This window comes from Carassius auratus, chromosome 27 (genome assembly GCF_003368295.1).
Source record: "Carassius auratus strain Wakin chromosome 27, ASM336829v1, whole genome shotgun sequence".
Taxonomy (NCBI): Eukaryota; Metazoa; Chordata; class Actinopteri; order Cypriniformes; family Cyprinidae; genus Carassius; species Carassius auratus.
In genome coordinates this window covers 28,234,051-28,250,917 of record NC_039269.1, presented here as the reverse complement: position 1 = coordinate 28,250,917, position 16,867 = coordinate 28,234,051, and the positions used below count along the sequence as shown (strand labels likewise).

The 16,867-nt window shown below is 37.8% G+C and overlaps 1 protein-coding gene across 1 annotated transcript in view; it reads right to left on the bottom strand.

Moving 5' to 3' along the window:
* Positions 1–16,867, bottom strand: part of LOC113046122 (corticotropin-releasing factor receptor 2-like) — a 106,345-nt gene that overhangs the window by 56,945 nt on the left and 32,533 nt on the right. Inside the window, exons 4-6 of the mRNA XM_026207006.1 lie at positions 16,422–16,528; positions 15,631–15,748; positions 14,748–14,901 (exon numbers count right to left, since the gene is read on the bottom strand). Coding sequence (XP_026062791.1) covers positions 14,748–14,901; positions 15,631–15,748; positions 16,422–16,528 — 379 coding nt within the window. The remainder of the gene's footprint in view (positions 1–14,747; positions 14,902–15,630; positions 15,749–16,421; positions 16,529–16,867) is intronic.

Here is a 16,867-nt window from a genome sequence, read left to right as displayed (position 1 = left end):
ATATTTATGTGATATATAGCAAAAATAGCAAAATTTATAAAAATAATTCAAATTAATTGATTAATTACAATTATTTATGTCAGCAGCCTGCAGTAACTGTAGAATCAACTAATCTGTTTGACAGCAAATCCAGAGAATGAAGCTTTGAAAAGAGTCAGTTAAAGGGGGGGTGAAATGCTCGTTTTCACTCAATATCCTGTTAATCTTGAGTACCTATAGAGTAGTACTGCGTCCTTCATAACTCTAAAAACTTTTATTATATTCATAAGAGAAAGATAGTCTGTACCAATTTTTCCCCGAAAAACACCAGTGGCTGGAGGCGTGACGTGTGGGCGGAGCTAAAGAATCACGAGGGTGAGTAGGCTTTTCCGTTGAGAGCGTTTGGAAGCTGTGACATTACCGTGAGTAAAAAAACATCCAAAACAAACCATGGCTAACAGTCAGATTCAGCCGTTTATTTATGATCCAGAATCAGATCCAGAGGCTGATATTTAACAAGAGCAGCATCTGCTACGACGTCTCTATGTGGTATGTACTGAAACTGTATATATTTGATTAGCGGTTTTGGAAAATGACTAAGTTATACTTTATGTTGTTTTTTTTTTTTTGTTTTTTTTAAGCTGTACATGTGGAAAGTGCAGTTTGATGACAACATTGCATGTTGTTTATGTGATGTGCTTACACGCCGATAGCTAAGTTAACAACACAGAGATATTTGAAGCAGTTTTACTCACCGCATGCGGTTCCAACACACGATCGTGACCCTTTTTCATTGGGACTGCATTATCCTTAAGAAATAAATGATGTGCAAATCCGGCGGCAAACTGGGCCTTTTTTGTAAAACAAACATCTTCGAAATGCAGGGAACAAACAAAAACACTTTCACAACTCCGTTGATGCTCTGTAAAAATAAACTCCATCCACTGGTCCCTTAATGCTGTTTTTTTTTTTTTTTGGTAATCTGTGCAGGGTTGTCTTGCCCTGGCAACCAAAAACACACTTCTTTTGTGACAATTCGGTCTCTCGCTCTGATCAGTGAATGTCTGTGCTCTGTTCTACGGGAGCGCGCACTCTTGCGGGAGAAGTGCCCTTAGGACCCATATAAGGAAATTCCGCTCCATCTAACGTCACACAGACCCATACTCGAAAAAATAACTTTCCGAAACTTGTGACAAACCGGAAGAGGTATTTTTGGAACAAAAATACTCCTTCAAATGTACAACTTAATTTTTGAAACTTTGTCCATGTTTAGCATGGGAATCCAACTCTTTAACAGTGTTAAAAAACTCAGTATGCATGAAATAGCATTTCACCCCCCCTTTAACCACTTAAGTAAATCCAACAGCGCCTTTTTACAATGAGGTCTTTAGCTTATAATAAACCTCTGTTTCATTTAGTTTAATATTGGATACTTTCCTTATGAAAAATAAGTTTATTCAAATGTGCTTTTAGTATAATTCTTTCGAACTAAAAAGAGGAAACTATACTTTGTCTACTTTCTCTACATTTCTCAGAAATGTGCTTCATGTACTTCTCAGAAATATACTTAAAATTATATTTAAGTATACTTGACTTATACTTATTAAAATGTCTAAATGTATTTGAGCTATACTTGTGCTCCAAGTGAGTTTTATTGTTATACTGTAGGGGCACTATTACACAACTTCTGTACAGAATTTCCAAAACACAAGCGAAGAAGAAACTGTAAAACAACAAATGCTTCCACACATCATCTAACACGATTATGAGACATAAAACAGCATCAAAAGTGTGTAATGTTATGGAATAAAATGTCAACCTATGAAGAGGTAATGACTGTCAAGCTTTGGGGTGTTGATCAACTACACCTACGTTTTAATTTTCATTCTGAATACAGTTCATAGTCTTTTTTCAACTTTTTTTCTAATTTTTATTCATTTATTTATTGTTTTATGTAACTTTCAACCCACATTCAAGTGTTTATAAAAAAGAATGCATGAAGCTACTGTAGAATAAAATGTTTTTATCTACAAGCAGATACCCTATTCTTTCGTTTGATGGTTTGTACATTCAGATATTAATATAACAAAATATATACAAATTAATACCTAAACAGGCACATATTATTATACTTAAAGTACGATGTAATGTTCACTTAAAGAAAATTTACGAGTATACTTGCAGTATAAAACTACGAATCTAGTAGTTAACTGAGACTATACTTAAAAGTGTACTAAAAATGCTACAAGTATTTAAATAGTAAACTATAAGTATATCTAAGTTCACTTTTAGTATAGTTGCAGTACAAACTATAGGTGTTTCTCAATGTCAAGGAAAGATCCTCGGAAGCCAGTATTTCGAGGATGCTACGTCATCGACATTCGCGCTCTCAAATCACTCACAATCCTATGCGCGCAGCTTTGCTATCTTGTTCAAAAATTCTAAAATGTCGAACGTTAGCGGAGTCGGATCGTTAACGGTTTTTATTTACGTTACCAAACATTTGTTATAACTGTAGTAAATGTAAGTAAAGTTTAACGTTTAAATGCCAGTACAAATTACTACCATATTGATATTGTAAATTATACAAATACAAATGGTTAACTGAACCGGACCTGTCATTTAAAAATTGTTAGCTTGGTTGCGTCATCTGCATTTCTTTTATAAATAACTAGTTAAGTTGTCCAATTTAAAGATACCATTATTCAAAAGGACCTTTTCACTAACGTAATGACGCAATTACGTGCACTTGCTAGCCTGTTCCATTTACATGTTCTCCAAACCAGTCCTGCCAAGGAAGTATCCTTGACATTGAGAAACGCCTTATAACAGATGTAAACTATTTGTGTACTTAAAGTTTACTACTGTTACACATAAAGTATACTTAAAGGTATACTTTTACATACTAGAAAGAGGGCCAATTTAGTCCCAATGAATATTAAAATAGTTAACGTACGAGTTTACTACTACACTGAAGAAAATTATAAATGCAACACTTTTGATTTTACTCCCATTTTTCATTAGCTGAACTCAAAGATCTTAGACTTTTTCTATGTACACAAAAGGCCTATTTCTCCCAAATATTGTTCACAAATCTGTCTAAATCTGTGTTAGTGAGAACTTTTCCTTTGCCGAGATAATCCATCTACCTCACAGGTGTGGCATTCAAGATTCTGAATAGACAGCTTGATTATTGCACAGGTGTGCCTTAGGCTGGCCATAATAAAAGGCCACTCTGAAATGTGCTACACATGTTACACATTTTAAAGTTAAAGGTCGATTGCGGTTTCATTTTAAACCTCTTGCAAGGAGTTATGTATGCTCTATGGATGACTTTGAAATGGAAAAGACGATGAGCCAAGTTTTTAGAATTTAAGATTAGATTAGACCACACCCTCTCCCGGTCAACCGATAAGTCAAAATCTGTTAATTCAATATTCCATATATGTTTAATAGAAAGAGGCTTTGCAGTGTGATCATTAAGTTGACGATATAATAAAGAAACAGATGGCCGAACAGAGGGTGGTGCGATCCAATCCCACATAGGATTAGAGGAAATGGGGGGTGCCCAGTGAACTCCATGGGCCTTGAGAGCAAAGCACAACTGAAAAAAAGACAAAATATGATGAAGCTGGTAAACAAAGTTTTGTTCTTAGTTCTTAAAATGAGTAGAGTCCTTGGTTATCGTATAAGTCACCGCAAGTGTTTATGCCTTATATAGATCAAGATGGCTGGAAAAAATTTCAATTTCCACATAAAACATTTAAGTTGTGTCATAAGGGTATGTTGTTACAATATTTTAAACGTCCTCCCATCAGACATTCCACCCTTTTCCAGATCCTAATAGAATTGACCACAGTTGGGCCAAATTTATATTTATAATTTTTATGTCCTGTGCCACCAAATAAATATTTTGGAGCCTATGTGGTTTAACTTTGTCAGCTTCCATAACTCTCTAATAAGCTGTTGATTGAGGATCAAGTCAAATATAAATAGTCTTAAGATGAAATGACAAAAATTTCATTAAAAATTTGGCACAGACAATAATCCTTAAAGTATAGGACACTGCAATGTGACAAGTTGTATTCTGGGTCGCTTATTATTCCAGATAAACTGGGAAATTATGGAATTGGTCTCTTGGAGGAGGGGAAACCGGTAGCAAGTAGGGGTGTAACGATTCATTCGTTTTCTCGATGCATTGATTACAAACCCTGTCGATTCATATGCATCGATCTTGAAACATGATTTTTGAATCGTGAATCGCCGATCTTGGACAGTAATCGATTCAAAATGCTAAGAATCGAATGAATTCAAAATGTATACACATTAAATTACTACACACACAAATTAATGGAGACCTTGAAGAGTGTTCATGAATCGTGCCTCTTATCTGTCCTTCACGCGCTCCACAGTTTACCGCCTGAGAGACTGTCACAGGATTGCACTTGCGCTCCGTTCGTCTCTGACGCAACTGACATGTGATCTATAGGACTCGTGGCCAGTAATGCTAACGTTAAGTAGTTTTATTTTTCTGTAGTTTGTCAATGGCTCTCTGCATCTTAGCGACGGAGTTACCGGAGCCGTCGACAGCTGTATTTATTGCATGGACGGAGCAGAAATGTAAGTGTCTAAATCAAACGCAGAGATCCGTTTAAATGATAAATGTTTTTAAACAACGCGGATGAACCGAATATACGAAGGAAACTTCTAAAATTAACCACAGCATTAACAACGACCTTGAAATAAGAGCGTGAGATTTATCTGATAATCAGATGCATGAAGTAGAGTTTGTTTCATTAGCAAACAGACATCTGGCGCGTTTTCTCTCAGAATCATTCGCTGATGGAGAGGAAAGGTTACACTGAGATGAAGACGTTTTCACACTGAAAGAGAAGCGATCTCGCTCTCATAGACGTGCCAGGCTATATCTGCAGCTAAACTGAATAAAAGCCCCCAAAAACCACAAACAATTTATGAATGATGCAGTGCTAATTGACATTTATTACAGTACAGAAACTATAAAGTATATTTTCTACCTTATTCTGTGCAGAAAATTTTAATAATTGCTAATTAAATGTAGCCTAGTATATAAAACAATCATAAAATTGCCATTACGAAAAAAATATCGATTACAAATGATTGATTATTGTCCAGCAGTGTATTTGATTTATTACAGCTAATTAAAAGTAATTAAAAAAGTAATTTTTTACATTCCTTGTAAAAAAAAAAAAATAATAATAATAATAATTAAAATTATTATTATTATTATTATTATTATATAGGCTACATACATAAAATGATTGTATTTGACATTTCTGTCACTTCTGAAATTATGGCTACGCCCCTGGTGTGACAAAATGTTAGCTTATGCATAATACTCTTTAAGCTCTTTTTTAAAAACTTGGCTTACATACATTTTTACGTATGCCATGTCGCATCATTAAACTAGCATTTAACAATGGACAATTTTTTTTTTTTTTTTTTAACCTATGGTTCTCTAACCATAAATGCTACTGTAATTTGCCCCCTGACTAAGCATTTAAAGAATTTAGTAGAAGCATTTAAATAATCCCGTGAATGCACTTAAAGAATGCAGAATCGAATCGTTATAATCGAATCGAATTTAATTTTGAATCAAATCAAATTGAATCGTTCTAAACTTGCAAAAATCATTCTTAAATCGAATCGAAAAGCTATGAATGGTAATCGAATCGAATCGCTGCCTTGCCAAAGATTCACAGCCCTAGTAGCAAGGAAAAAATAAAATTAAGCCGAGGTAACAAATTCATTTTGTACAGGCCTTCCTGCATGTACTATCAAGCCTCTGCAACTGATCCAGACTGCAGCAGCAAATTCAAGGTACTGATGCTTGCCTACAAGACGAAAACTGGCACGGCACTAACATACCTAAACTCACTAGTTCGAACTTATGTGCCCTCCAGAAGTTTGCGCTCTGCAAGTGAATGACGCCTTGTGGTGCCATCCCAAAGAAGTTCAAAATCACTCTCACAGACCATTTCCTGAACTGTGCCCAGCTGGTGGAATGACCTCCAAATCTCAATTCAAACAGCTGAGTCTTTACTCATTTTCAAAAAACAACTAAAGACATCTTTTTCGCCAGCACTTAACCAACTAATATTAGCACTGTTCTTTTTTTCTTGTCTTTCATATATAAAAAAAAAAACTTGTCTATGCGTTCTGTACTAGACTAACTGAGACTTGTCATGGCACTTGTATACTGTTGATGTTCTCTTGTTGATCTGATTGCTTCTCTTGTTCTCATTTGTAAGGGGCTTTGAATAAAAGCGTCGGCTAAATGATTAAATGTAAATGTAATAAATTACATTTTGAAATATTCAAAAAGAAAACAGTTATTTTAAATAGGCTAGTAAAAATATTTCAAAATGTAACTGTTTTGCTGTACTTTGGATCAAATAAATGCAGGCTTGGTGAACAGAAGAGACTTCTTTCAAAAACATTAACAAGCTTACTGTTCAAAAACATTTGACTGCTAGTGGATAATATAGGCAACTTACATTTTTCTCTAATTTCTAGCTTTTAATTGGCTCAGAAATCTATAACTGCTGGACAAACACTTTTTATCACATAATAAGGCAGAATAGTTTCCATACTGTAATAAATTCTATGTCAAGTAGCACTGCATTGTTCATATACTTTATTTATCACCTGCTGGGGATGACTTGAAAAACCATATATTGTCACAATCGTATGTTTAATGCCTTCGTTTACAAAACTATCCCGTCTCTTTGAGTTTAAATCTATATTATTCACACCAGATTTTGTGAGTAATATATAATAGTATATATCTGTAACGTTTGATCAGGCTCCCGTCCACCAGAGGGAGCCTTCACCTGAATTCTGAACTCTGCCACTTCCTGTTCCTGCCACATCAGTTCCTGTCTTGTCATTTCCTGTCACCCTGTATTTAAGCCATGTGTTTGCTATGCCACATTGCGAAGTATTGCCAGTTCACTGCCTTACTTAGTGTTTTTCATGTCTCCTTTGCTGATTATTGTTATGACCATTGCTTTTGCCTTTTTGACTCACGTTTCTGGATTACTGTTTTGGATTTGTTTGCCATTGGACTGTTTTGCCTGTATTTTGACCAAAGCCTGTGACCTGACTACGAGTTGTGATTACCATTTGGATTTTTTCAGCAGACCATTGAATAAAGACCCGCTTATGGAATATACATGGCCTAAATCCTCCTTACAATATCCTACAGTGTAGGTACCAATCCATCTAGATGCACAATCATATTAAAAGAAAAGCAAAATAAATAAAAGTATTGATGTCTGTTGAAGGGCATATAATAAAAAAAGAAAAAGAAACGAAAACAACTATGTACAAAATCCAAAGCAGGCTGCACATTACCGAGAGTGTAGGTCTGCATAAACCAAAGAAACATCTCAGTTACATATGGTAACCCTCATTCCCTGAAGGATGACTGACAAATTGGGATATTGCTTCGATAGACCAATCTACTTCTAGTGTAAACTAAACGGGCCAAAGTGATGGTGCACCTGCCGAAGTGACGGTGTCCATTACTTCTTGGGGTATGTCACCAATAATCTCCACGTCCTATCCAGGGACCAGACATGAAGTTTCCAGAGGTCTGTACGTGGGTGCCATAGGGTACCCTGTCTCTGAGTCAGTCTTCCTCAGAGGAATCTGCAAGGGAGGGGCTGTCACGACTAGCACTGGTTCAGCGAACCAAATCTGAGTGGCCCAATACGGCTCCACAAGCAAGGCCTGATCCTGATACTCCCTGGGGGAAATGCATACTTGCGCAGGCCCCACAGCCAGCTGTGTGCTAGTGCGTCTGTTCAGAGTGTTCCCTCTGTCAGGAAGTACAACAAATCGCAGTGAGAGGTCTCTGGAGAGGCAAAAAGACAGCTCTTTGGCCGTACAGTTGAGCAGGCCCGGAATGTAAAAGGCATGAAGTGACCTCAGAACCTTCTGACTCCAAAGGAGAAAGTGGCAGGCGAGTTGCTACATGCGATATGCGGTGTAAGTGCCGCTGCAGCTGCCATATGCACCAGGAGCCTCTGAAGTAGTTTCATTGAGACTGCCATCCTGCCCTTGAACGAATTCAAGCAGGTCAACACCGACCGTGCATGTTCCTCTGAAAGGCATGCTGTCTGCTCAATACCCAGTTGACCAGAAGACTGCTGGAGCACCAGGTCCCTGTGGTCACACAACTTAAGATAGTTGAGGATGTGAACAACCTCTCTGAGGGGAACAAAAGCCGCCTCTGCGACTTTTGTGAAGACACGGGAGACAGGAACAGCCTGGCAGGACACAATGACAGGACCTTGTGCTGATATGCCCGTCCTTCGAATGCAAACTGCAGAAATGGTCTGTGGTGCAGAACCATCGACACATAATATTACGTGTCCTTCAGGTGGATCACTGCAAACCAACGGACACACCAGTAGATGCGTTTCTGTGTCAACATCTTGAATAGTAACCAATGAAGGGCCCGGTTCAAGACCCACAGGTCCAAGATTGGCCGTAACCCACCACCTTTCTTTGGTACAGTGAAGTAAGGGCTGTAAAACTCTGTCCTCATATCAGCTGTAGGGACCAGCTCTATCGCAGCACCAGGGGCATAAAATTTCCATCACATGCTTGAGGCATTCGGCCAATAACAATGCACTGAATAGCTGGTCAATCAGCTTACACCTTGCTTTTCAGAATGTAACAATGAGACCATATTGTCAGGGTTTGAACTTTAGTCTCTGGCACAAGAGTCTTAACTTTCACTACTGAACAACAGAAGGCAGTTGAACCCAATAATCAAACGTGTTCTTAAATGAACTCGGAGGACTTTATTTAACAAAAGGAGCAAAAAGGCTACAAAAATTATTTTCTTAAAGAAAGCCACAAAACAGAAAAATCAGTCCAAAAAGGATCTAAAAGGAGAAAAAAATTAATCTCAAAAACAAAAATTCAGGAAAACAATCCAAAAATGCTTTCAAAGTATAGTTCTTAGAACTAGAGCAGACGGCAGCAACTGGTTTAGGAACAACAATAATCAAGGAAAGCAAAGATATAAAGGAAATTATAAGCTTTAATACACAGCCAAGAATGAGGCACACATGGAAACAATAGCACTGATTACAAGAGGCACAAGATTGGACCCCAGTGGACACAGGTTTTAACAGGTAGACATGAAAATGAGATTTATCTTCAAAGACTTAGGCACGTGTAAACAATAAGTAACTGGGTTAACTTTCAAGGCAATCTTGACGGGACCAATGAACCTCTGGGAAAGTTTACAGGACTCCACCCACAAGGGAATGTTCTTTGTGGAGAGCCAGACTCTTTGACCAGGGTGCAGAGTGGGGGCAGGTCTGAGTCTGTGATTAGCCTGGTGCTGGTGCTGCTAAAATACCTTAAGGAGCTTGAGTAGTGCCATTTTCCATGTCTGGCGGGCAGCATTTAACGAACTGTTGAGCAGAGGGAACTGCAACCTCCACTTCTTGCACATGGAATAGTGGAGGGGTGTACCCGAACTGGCACTCAGAAGGGGACATGCCTGTTGCAAAGGAGCGAAGGGTATTTGTGTTTGTATTCTGCCCACATGATGAACAAAGACCAAGAGGTTGGGATGTTAGCTCCCATACACATAGGTATACTTTCAAGATCTTGGTTAAGCCTCTCTGTTTGTCCATCGGACTCTGGGTGGAACCCAGAAGATAAACTTGCTGTAGCCACCAGAGACTGACAAAAAGCTCACCAGAATCGGGAGGAAAATTGGGGTCCTCAATTAGAGATGGTGTCTTGTGGGATGCCAAAGACTTGGAAGACATGGTTTATAACAAGTTCAGCAGTTTCTTTAGTGGTGGGTAGTTTGGGCAGAGGAATAAATCAGGCGACCTTGGAGAATCTATCAACTATGACCATGATAGTGGTGTTGCCTCATGATAGAAGAAGTCCAATAATAAAATCTATGGAGAGATGAGGTATGGGGTGAGGATGCATGTAAGGACTTTACTTTGGTTGCATGTGGAACATGCGTTTACAAATGTTGTCACATCCTCCTTGATAGTTGGCCACCAAAATCATCTTTGTATGAACTCAATAGTGCGAGAAGTACCAGGATGACAAGTGAGATGAGGTGGGAGGATCTGGGAGCAGACTCAGTCTATGTAAGGCCGGGGGAAAGTAATGCACATGGATGCAGCTTGTTGTCCTCTCTCCTTTGGGATAGCACAGCTCCAACCCCTACTTCCGAAGAGTCAACCTCCATGATAAAAGGTTTATCTGGGTAAGGAAGAATGAGAAGAGGTACACAGGGTACACTCTGCTTCCGGTCCCCAATAAAATCTGGTTGTGTTCCCTTTGGTGAGGGAAGATAAAGGATACTGAAGTTCAGTATGAACTTGCGATAAAAATTGGCAAAGCCAAGGAAAAGCTTTACCTCTTCTACAGACGAGGGACAGGGCCAATCCACAACTAAGTAGACAAATACAAACTGGTTGAGCATGTCTCTGAAAACGTCATTAGCCCTATTCGGACGGGACTCGTTTTCTATTCGGATGGGACTAACATCTCTGTGTTTATTACAGAGGTGGGAGGGTCTGTTTTGTATATATGGCCATTAGTATAATCAGTTTTACTACACATATCATGGTAGAGCTAGTAGCAAAGCCATGTTAATGTGTGGTTACTTTAGTTTAATTATTTAATAATAATAATAATAATAATAATAATAATAATTACAGGTATATACAGGTATATATATTTGTAATAGACCCATGTTTCATTTTAATAAAAGGTACATATATATAATTAAAATGTAAATGAGTGCAGAAATTAACGTGAGTGATCTTGTCTTAACAGTTTATGTGATCTACCTCTTGATTTTATTATTGTTCTTTTTTTATTTCTTTGCCAGGAGTCAGATATATTAACCATGTGTGTGGTAATAGCATCTACGATAATTCACGTTGGCCAAAACACGTGTGTTGTGAAAAAAGGAAACGTGTTGTGAAACGCACATGTTGTGAAAAAAGGAAACGTGTTGTGAAAACAATATCACCGGCAATCACAGACATTTGCATTCGGATGGGATTAGTTTTCTCACAGGGTCACTGAGTTTGCTGAAAAAAAGTAGGGAACTTGCTCTGGAATTATTACAGAGGTTGTGTGAGAAAAACATAGACGTTGCAGATTCGAACGGAATTATAATCACCAAGTACGTCTGTGAAACACAAATTTCTCTATCAACCCTCTGTAAAACTAGTCCCGTCCGAATAGTGCTATTGATGATACTGCTGGAGCATTAGTGAGACCGAAGGGCATAACTAAATACTCATAGTGCCCAGTGGGAGTGTTGAAGGCAGCCTTCCATTCATCTTCTTGTCTAATGCACACGAGATGGTAGGCATTGTGCAAGTCAAGCCTAGTGAAGATAGAGGCTTCTTGCAGGATTTTGAAGGCAGTGGCCATTAGCGGCAAAGCAATGCAGTTTTGAATAGTTATCTTGTTAAGGCCCCTGTAATCAATACATGGCCGAAGTCTGCCATCCTTCTTCCCAACAGAAAATAATCCAGCTCCAGCAGGGGAAGTGGATGGTTGGATGATGCCTGCCAGAGGGGCTTTGTTAATGTGTTTGTACATAGCAGTTTGTTCGGGGGGAGACAAAGAGAGTATACAACCTCTGGAGGGACAGGTTCCTGGAAGTAGCTCAATGGCGCAGTCATTGTGGCGATGAGGAGGTAAGAAGGTGGCCTTCCGTTTGCTGAACGCTGCTTTGAGGTGGTGGTACTGAGCAGGGACTTGAGACAAATCTAGGGATTCTTGGGACTCGAGAACAGGGTCACATTAAGGATACCAGGAAACTCTGGATGATGTATAAGGTGCTGTTAAGGGATGAGACAAAGGAGAGAGGTGAGGTGGGCTATTTTCCCTGGAGCTAATGGTCTTCCACCCGAGGCTCTCTTAGTTAGGGGAACAGGAAGGGAATTAGTAGGGATCTGAAGACTTTTGGCAAGGGAAATGTCCATGAAATTAAATGTCCATGAAATTCCCGGCAGTGCCAGAGTCAATCAATGCCTGGAGTTGGTGTTTTTGTTCTCTCCAAGTGAGTGTGATGGGAAGGAACAACCCAGAGTTGGAAGGTGAAGCAGTGTGTGTAACTCCGATTATAGTCCTTCTTTGCCTGTATGAGACTGGGCATTTCCCGAAAGCTAGGGGGAGGCAGAGCAAAAATGACCATACAATTCACAATGTAGACAACAGCGCTCTCTAATACGATGGTCTTGTTCTGATGGGGAAAGCCTAGTCCTAACCAATTGCATGGGATTCGAAGAATCTTGGGGTATTTGAGCAAGAGCTGGACTGGAAGACAATGTGGAAACAGATGGGCGGTTTAGGATTCTCTCCCTCCAGCAATCATCCAGCCGGATTTCTTGATCCATAAGAGTCTCCAGATCAAGAGCAAGTTCCCTGATAACCATATTAATTTATGCATTTAGCAGATGCTTTTATCCAAAGCGACTTACAGTGCATTCAGGCTATCAATTTTTGCCATATGAAAGTGAAAGTGAAGTGACATTCAGCCAAGTATGGTGACCCATACTCAGAATTTGTGCTCTGCATTTAACCCATCTGAAATGCACACACACAGAGCAGTGAAAACACACACTGTGAGCACACACCCGGAGCAGTGGGCAGCCATTGTTCGATGCCTTGCTCAAGGGCACCTAATTCGTGGTATTGAAGGTGGAGAGAGAACTGTACATGCACTCCCCCCACCCACAATTCCGTCCGGCCCGAGACTAGAACCCACAACCCTTCGATTGGGAGTCCACCCTCTAACCATTAGGCCACGACTTCCCGTAATATCATCCTTGATTGCCTCTGACAGACCATTCAGGAAACACACCACGAGGACCTCATTGTTCCAACCACTCCCTGCTTCAACTGTCTGAAAATGAATGGCATATTCAGCCACACTGCCTATAACTTGACGGAAAGAGAGAAGTCTCTTAGAGGCTTGTCGGCCACTGGGGGGGTGGTCAAAGACTTGCTTGATCTCCTTTTCAAATGCAGAGTAACATGACCAGAATGGCGACTGTGCCTTCCAGACCACTGTAGCACAAGAAATAGCCTTGCCAGAAAGGAGGGTGATAACATGGAATCTTGGCCCGATCTGAGGGGAAGGAAGATGGTTGTTATTGAAATGTGAGAGAGCACTGAGTCAGGAACCCATCACGTGCTTGGATCACCAGAGAAGTGTTGTGGTGGAGAGTGCTCGAGGATCCAAAGGAAGTCATCAGCTTACCATAGGGTCCTCTATATTTCAAACAATATGCAAATGTGATTTTTATATTGTTTTGCCTTCATTTTGCAAATTAAAAGTCCTGCTGAAAAGGGCTAAAAACCTTACCCTTATCAGCATAAATGTTATTTAAATTATTTAAAATAATATTTAACTGATTTTATTTGAAGTAATATTGATGAAATAATATATAGTATTGTTATGCTTTTAAAATGCAAAATTGCTTGTTATATTTAATCTACATTTGATTATTTTTTTATGATTGCAAAAGGCACCGATTTAGTGGGATGACCCACCTGTAGTTTTCTTTCCAGCCTTTGTATATATATATATATATATATATATATATATATATATAATATAAAATAAAAAAAGAGTTATATATTTATTTAAATTTTGCAAATTTGATGCCAAATATAACAAGCACACTGGGACAAAACTTGCTAAATTTCATCACAAGCATGGCCTGGAGATAGCTGCACAGTTTCATCTACTGGTGGACATGCAAAACTGCTATTTTTGGTTATAACTTCTGAACAGTTTGGTTAATAATGACAAAAGTGTTCACTAAATTCAGAGCACCATGTAGAGTCAAACAGTACCCCGTTTTACTTTGTCATTATTTTGGACATTGGTACATTTTTTGTAAAGAAATTCAATATTTTATGAAAACATTAGCATATATTTACAAAAAATGGCAAGTGTCATTTCCACAATGCCCTGAAGGAGCCTGAGAAGGTTGGATCCGGTGCCTTTTAGTGACCTAGTGAAAATATATGATTAAATCTTTTGATTTTGTTCATATATTTGCATGGGAGTCCTTGTACCATGTAGAGTGCAATGATACCAAATACGTCCCTCAGTTATAGTTTATTACATAAATGACATTAGCAAACATTTTTCTAGATTGTTCAATGATCGGATAAAACCACTTACATAATAACAATAATTTTGTTTACTTTATAGAAGATTATGTGTTTTAAAAAATCCAATCAACACTAAGGATAGGCTACCAAGTTTTACAAACACATTACTATAAATGACTATTCATTTTAGACAGAATTATTTATTTCCACTAAATTTGACACTTATGTAAGAGCTTACTCTGAGGACACATAAAAAGTGGGCTTTTCACAAGCTATCAGTAAACAGTGTTAGCTGATAAGCTATGTTAGCTTAAACTCTTAGCATGCTAACTAATGCTTTTTGTGTACCCATCCTCACCTTGGAAGGTTTCTGTGGCATCATGCCGAAAGTCTGTCATCTACGTGGCATATTAAGAACATTTGCAATTTCCAAATGCAATGTGATATTCACAAGAATCACATGAAAAATGGAAATGTTTCAAATAAATAAAAAAGAATAACAGACTACTATTCAGCTTTCTTATTCAGTGCAAATTGTAGATGATTAGCCCTTTCAATATAATCAGACTTGTGTAGAGAAATCAACTCACACCATCCAATGAAGAGGAAGACCCATTTCCGAAGCTTGTCTGTGGAATATGTCATCACAATAGCTGTGTGAAGATAGCAGCCCTCCACAAACATCCAGAAAAAATTGGTCACCACAAAGTAATTATAGATTGTTGTTATAAGACGACACCAAGGCTGTACAGAGAGAAAGGAACAGGGTGTTAATTGAGGTGAATATAAGGATGTTTTACAACGCTGCAAACCTTTTACAGACTTTATGCTAAAATATAACTTTTTGTGGGTCATAAAACTACCTCACGTCTTTGTTTTTCAAACATTTTATGTGTTTTGTAAGGTGCTATAACTTGAATTCATGGAAACAGCATCTATCAGTTGTTGTTTTTTTTATCATTATTATTATTCCATTTTCTCATCTTCGTATTATATTTACCCCTAAATGGTACGTGTTAGTTCCTAAAGTGTATATTTTGAAATGGTATTCGTCAAGTCTTTAGAAAGCACTCCTCTCATGTCACTCTCAATGAACACATTGTTCCTTTGTTCTTTAGTAAAGCTTTCGACAACTGTCATTTTTTTACAGAGTATAAATTAGCATTGTATGTTAGAAATGTTCCAAAATTGAGTACATTTGACTTTTGTTCTCTTCTCTTCACTGTCAATTACTTTGTAAAGTTTGAAATAAAAATGCTGGAAGACTCTAAGGAGGCACTAGATACCAGCAGACTAAAATAACACTAAAGTATTTTACAGAGATAAAAATACCCATGCAACATCTTCATTAATACAGTAATACAATATCGGTCAGGATTCGATTGGCGACATTATAAATGTAAATGTTAGAAAATGTTTCTGATGGGTTTACAGACTAATTGGCTGAAAAGTAAGTTTAGAATTGCTTCATACCTCATTCGTCTCATAAATGTTCTCGTCAATCAGTTGAAGCAAAAACCACATTACGTTCCTCAGAATGAATGTCGTAATTAAGTTCCAGTGGATAATGTTGCGAAGGCATCGGATGCTCCTTGAATTTAAAAAGATAAATCAATGAAACAACAATTTCAGAAATTACACTGTTACACAGTTTTTGCATTGCATGAGCTGATTAAGGACTTATTTGGGCATGAATATGAAACGAAAAGAGGAAGAGGAGCCAGAGACAGCGTTAGCAACAACAGTTGTTTCTAAAATATGAAGAATTCTGAAGATGTATTTAAGGAAATGTTCACTAACACTTTCTATCCTGCATACTTAAACATTGTGTTTTATTTATTTTCAAGTGATTCATGCTTCACTTACACCTGACAAGTGCAAACACTGTGACTGTTGTGCTATCAAAAAATTGTGGTTTGTTTAGCATTACATCAGCAACCTTAGCTCATGCGATTAGAGTAAATAATGTTAGAATCTAAGTTTTCTCCTTCATTGAATTCAGCACAAGGTATTACTCACACACTACAATCTCAGAAATAAAGGTACAAAAGCTGTCACTAGGCTGGTACCTTTTTAAAAGGTACACTGTTGTACCTATTAGGCTCAAATATGTACAATTTAAGTATTAATATGTACCTTTGAGGTACCAAAATGGACACTTTAGGTACAGTATGAATGTTTTTAAAAAGGCAACTCCCTGGTGACAGCTTTTGCACTTATATTTCTGAGAATGTATGGTGCTGAAAATACACCAACACACCTACCTCAAGCACAGAAAGAGAATGAAAGCGATAATGAGAGCTCCAACAGATATACAGTGACCAAAGTAGTTGATGATGAGGGCTATCTTGTAGTGCATAGGATACTTTCTCTGAAAAAAAAAAAAAGTTTAATAATAAATGAATAATAAAAAAATAAAAAAGGAGTGTCCTAGCATATGAAATGAAAATAAATGATTGCAATTATGGCACAAATCAATATCTGTTACTCAGTGACTGATATTTTATGGAAGCTTCCAAAAGCCTAGAAACAGATTAATTTCTTTATTTCTCATGAGTCCTTGAATGAGGTCACAAAACTGTGACGCAGCACTAAAGGCATCCAATTATGTACTATTTTTTTTCGATTTCTTTCAGTTTTTTTTTTATTATTATTAATATAATTTTCATGTATTTTTTGTCAAATATAGCTACACCATAGCATGCAATGA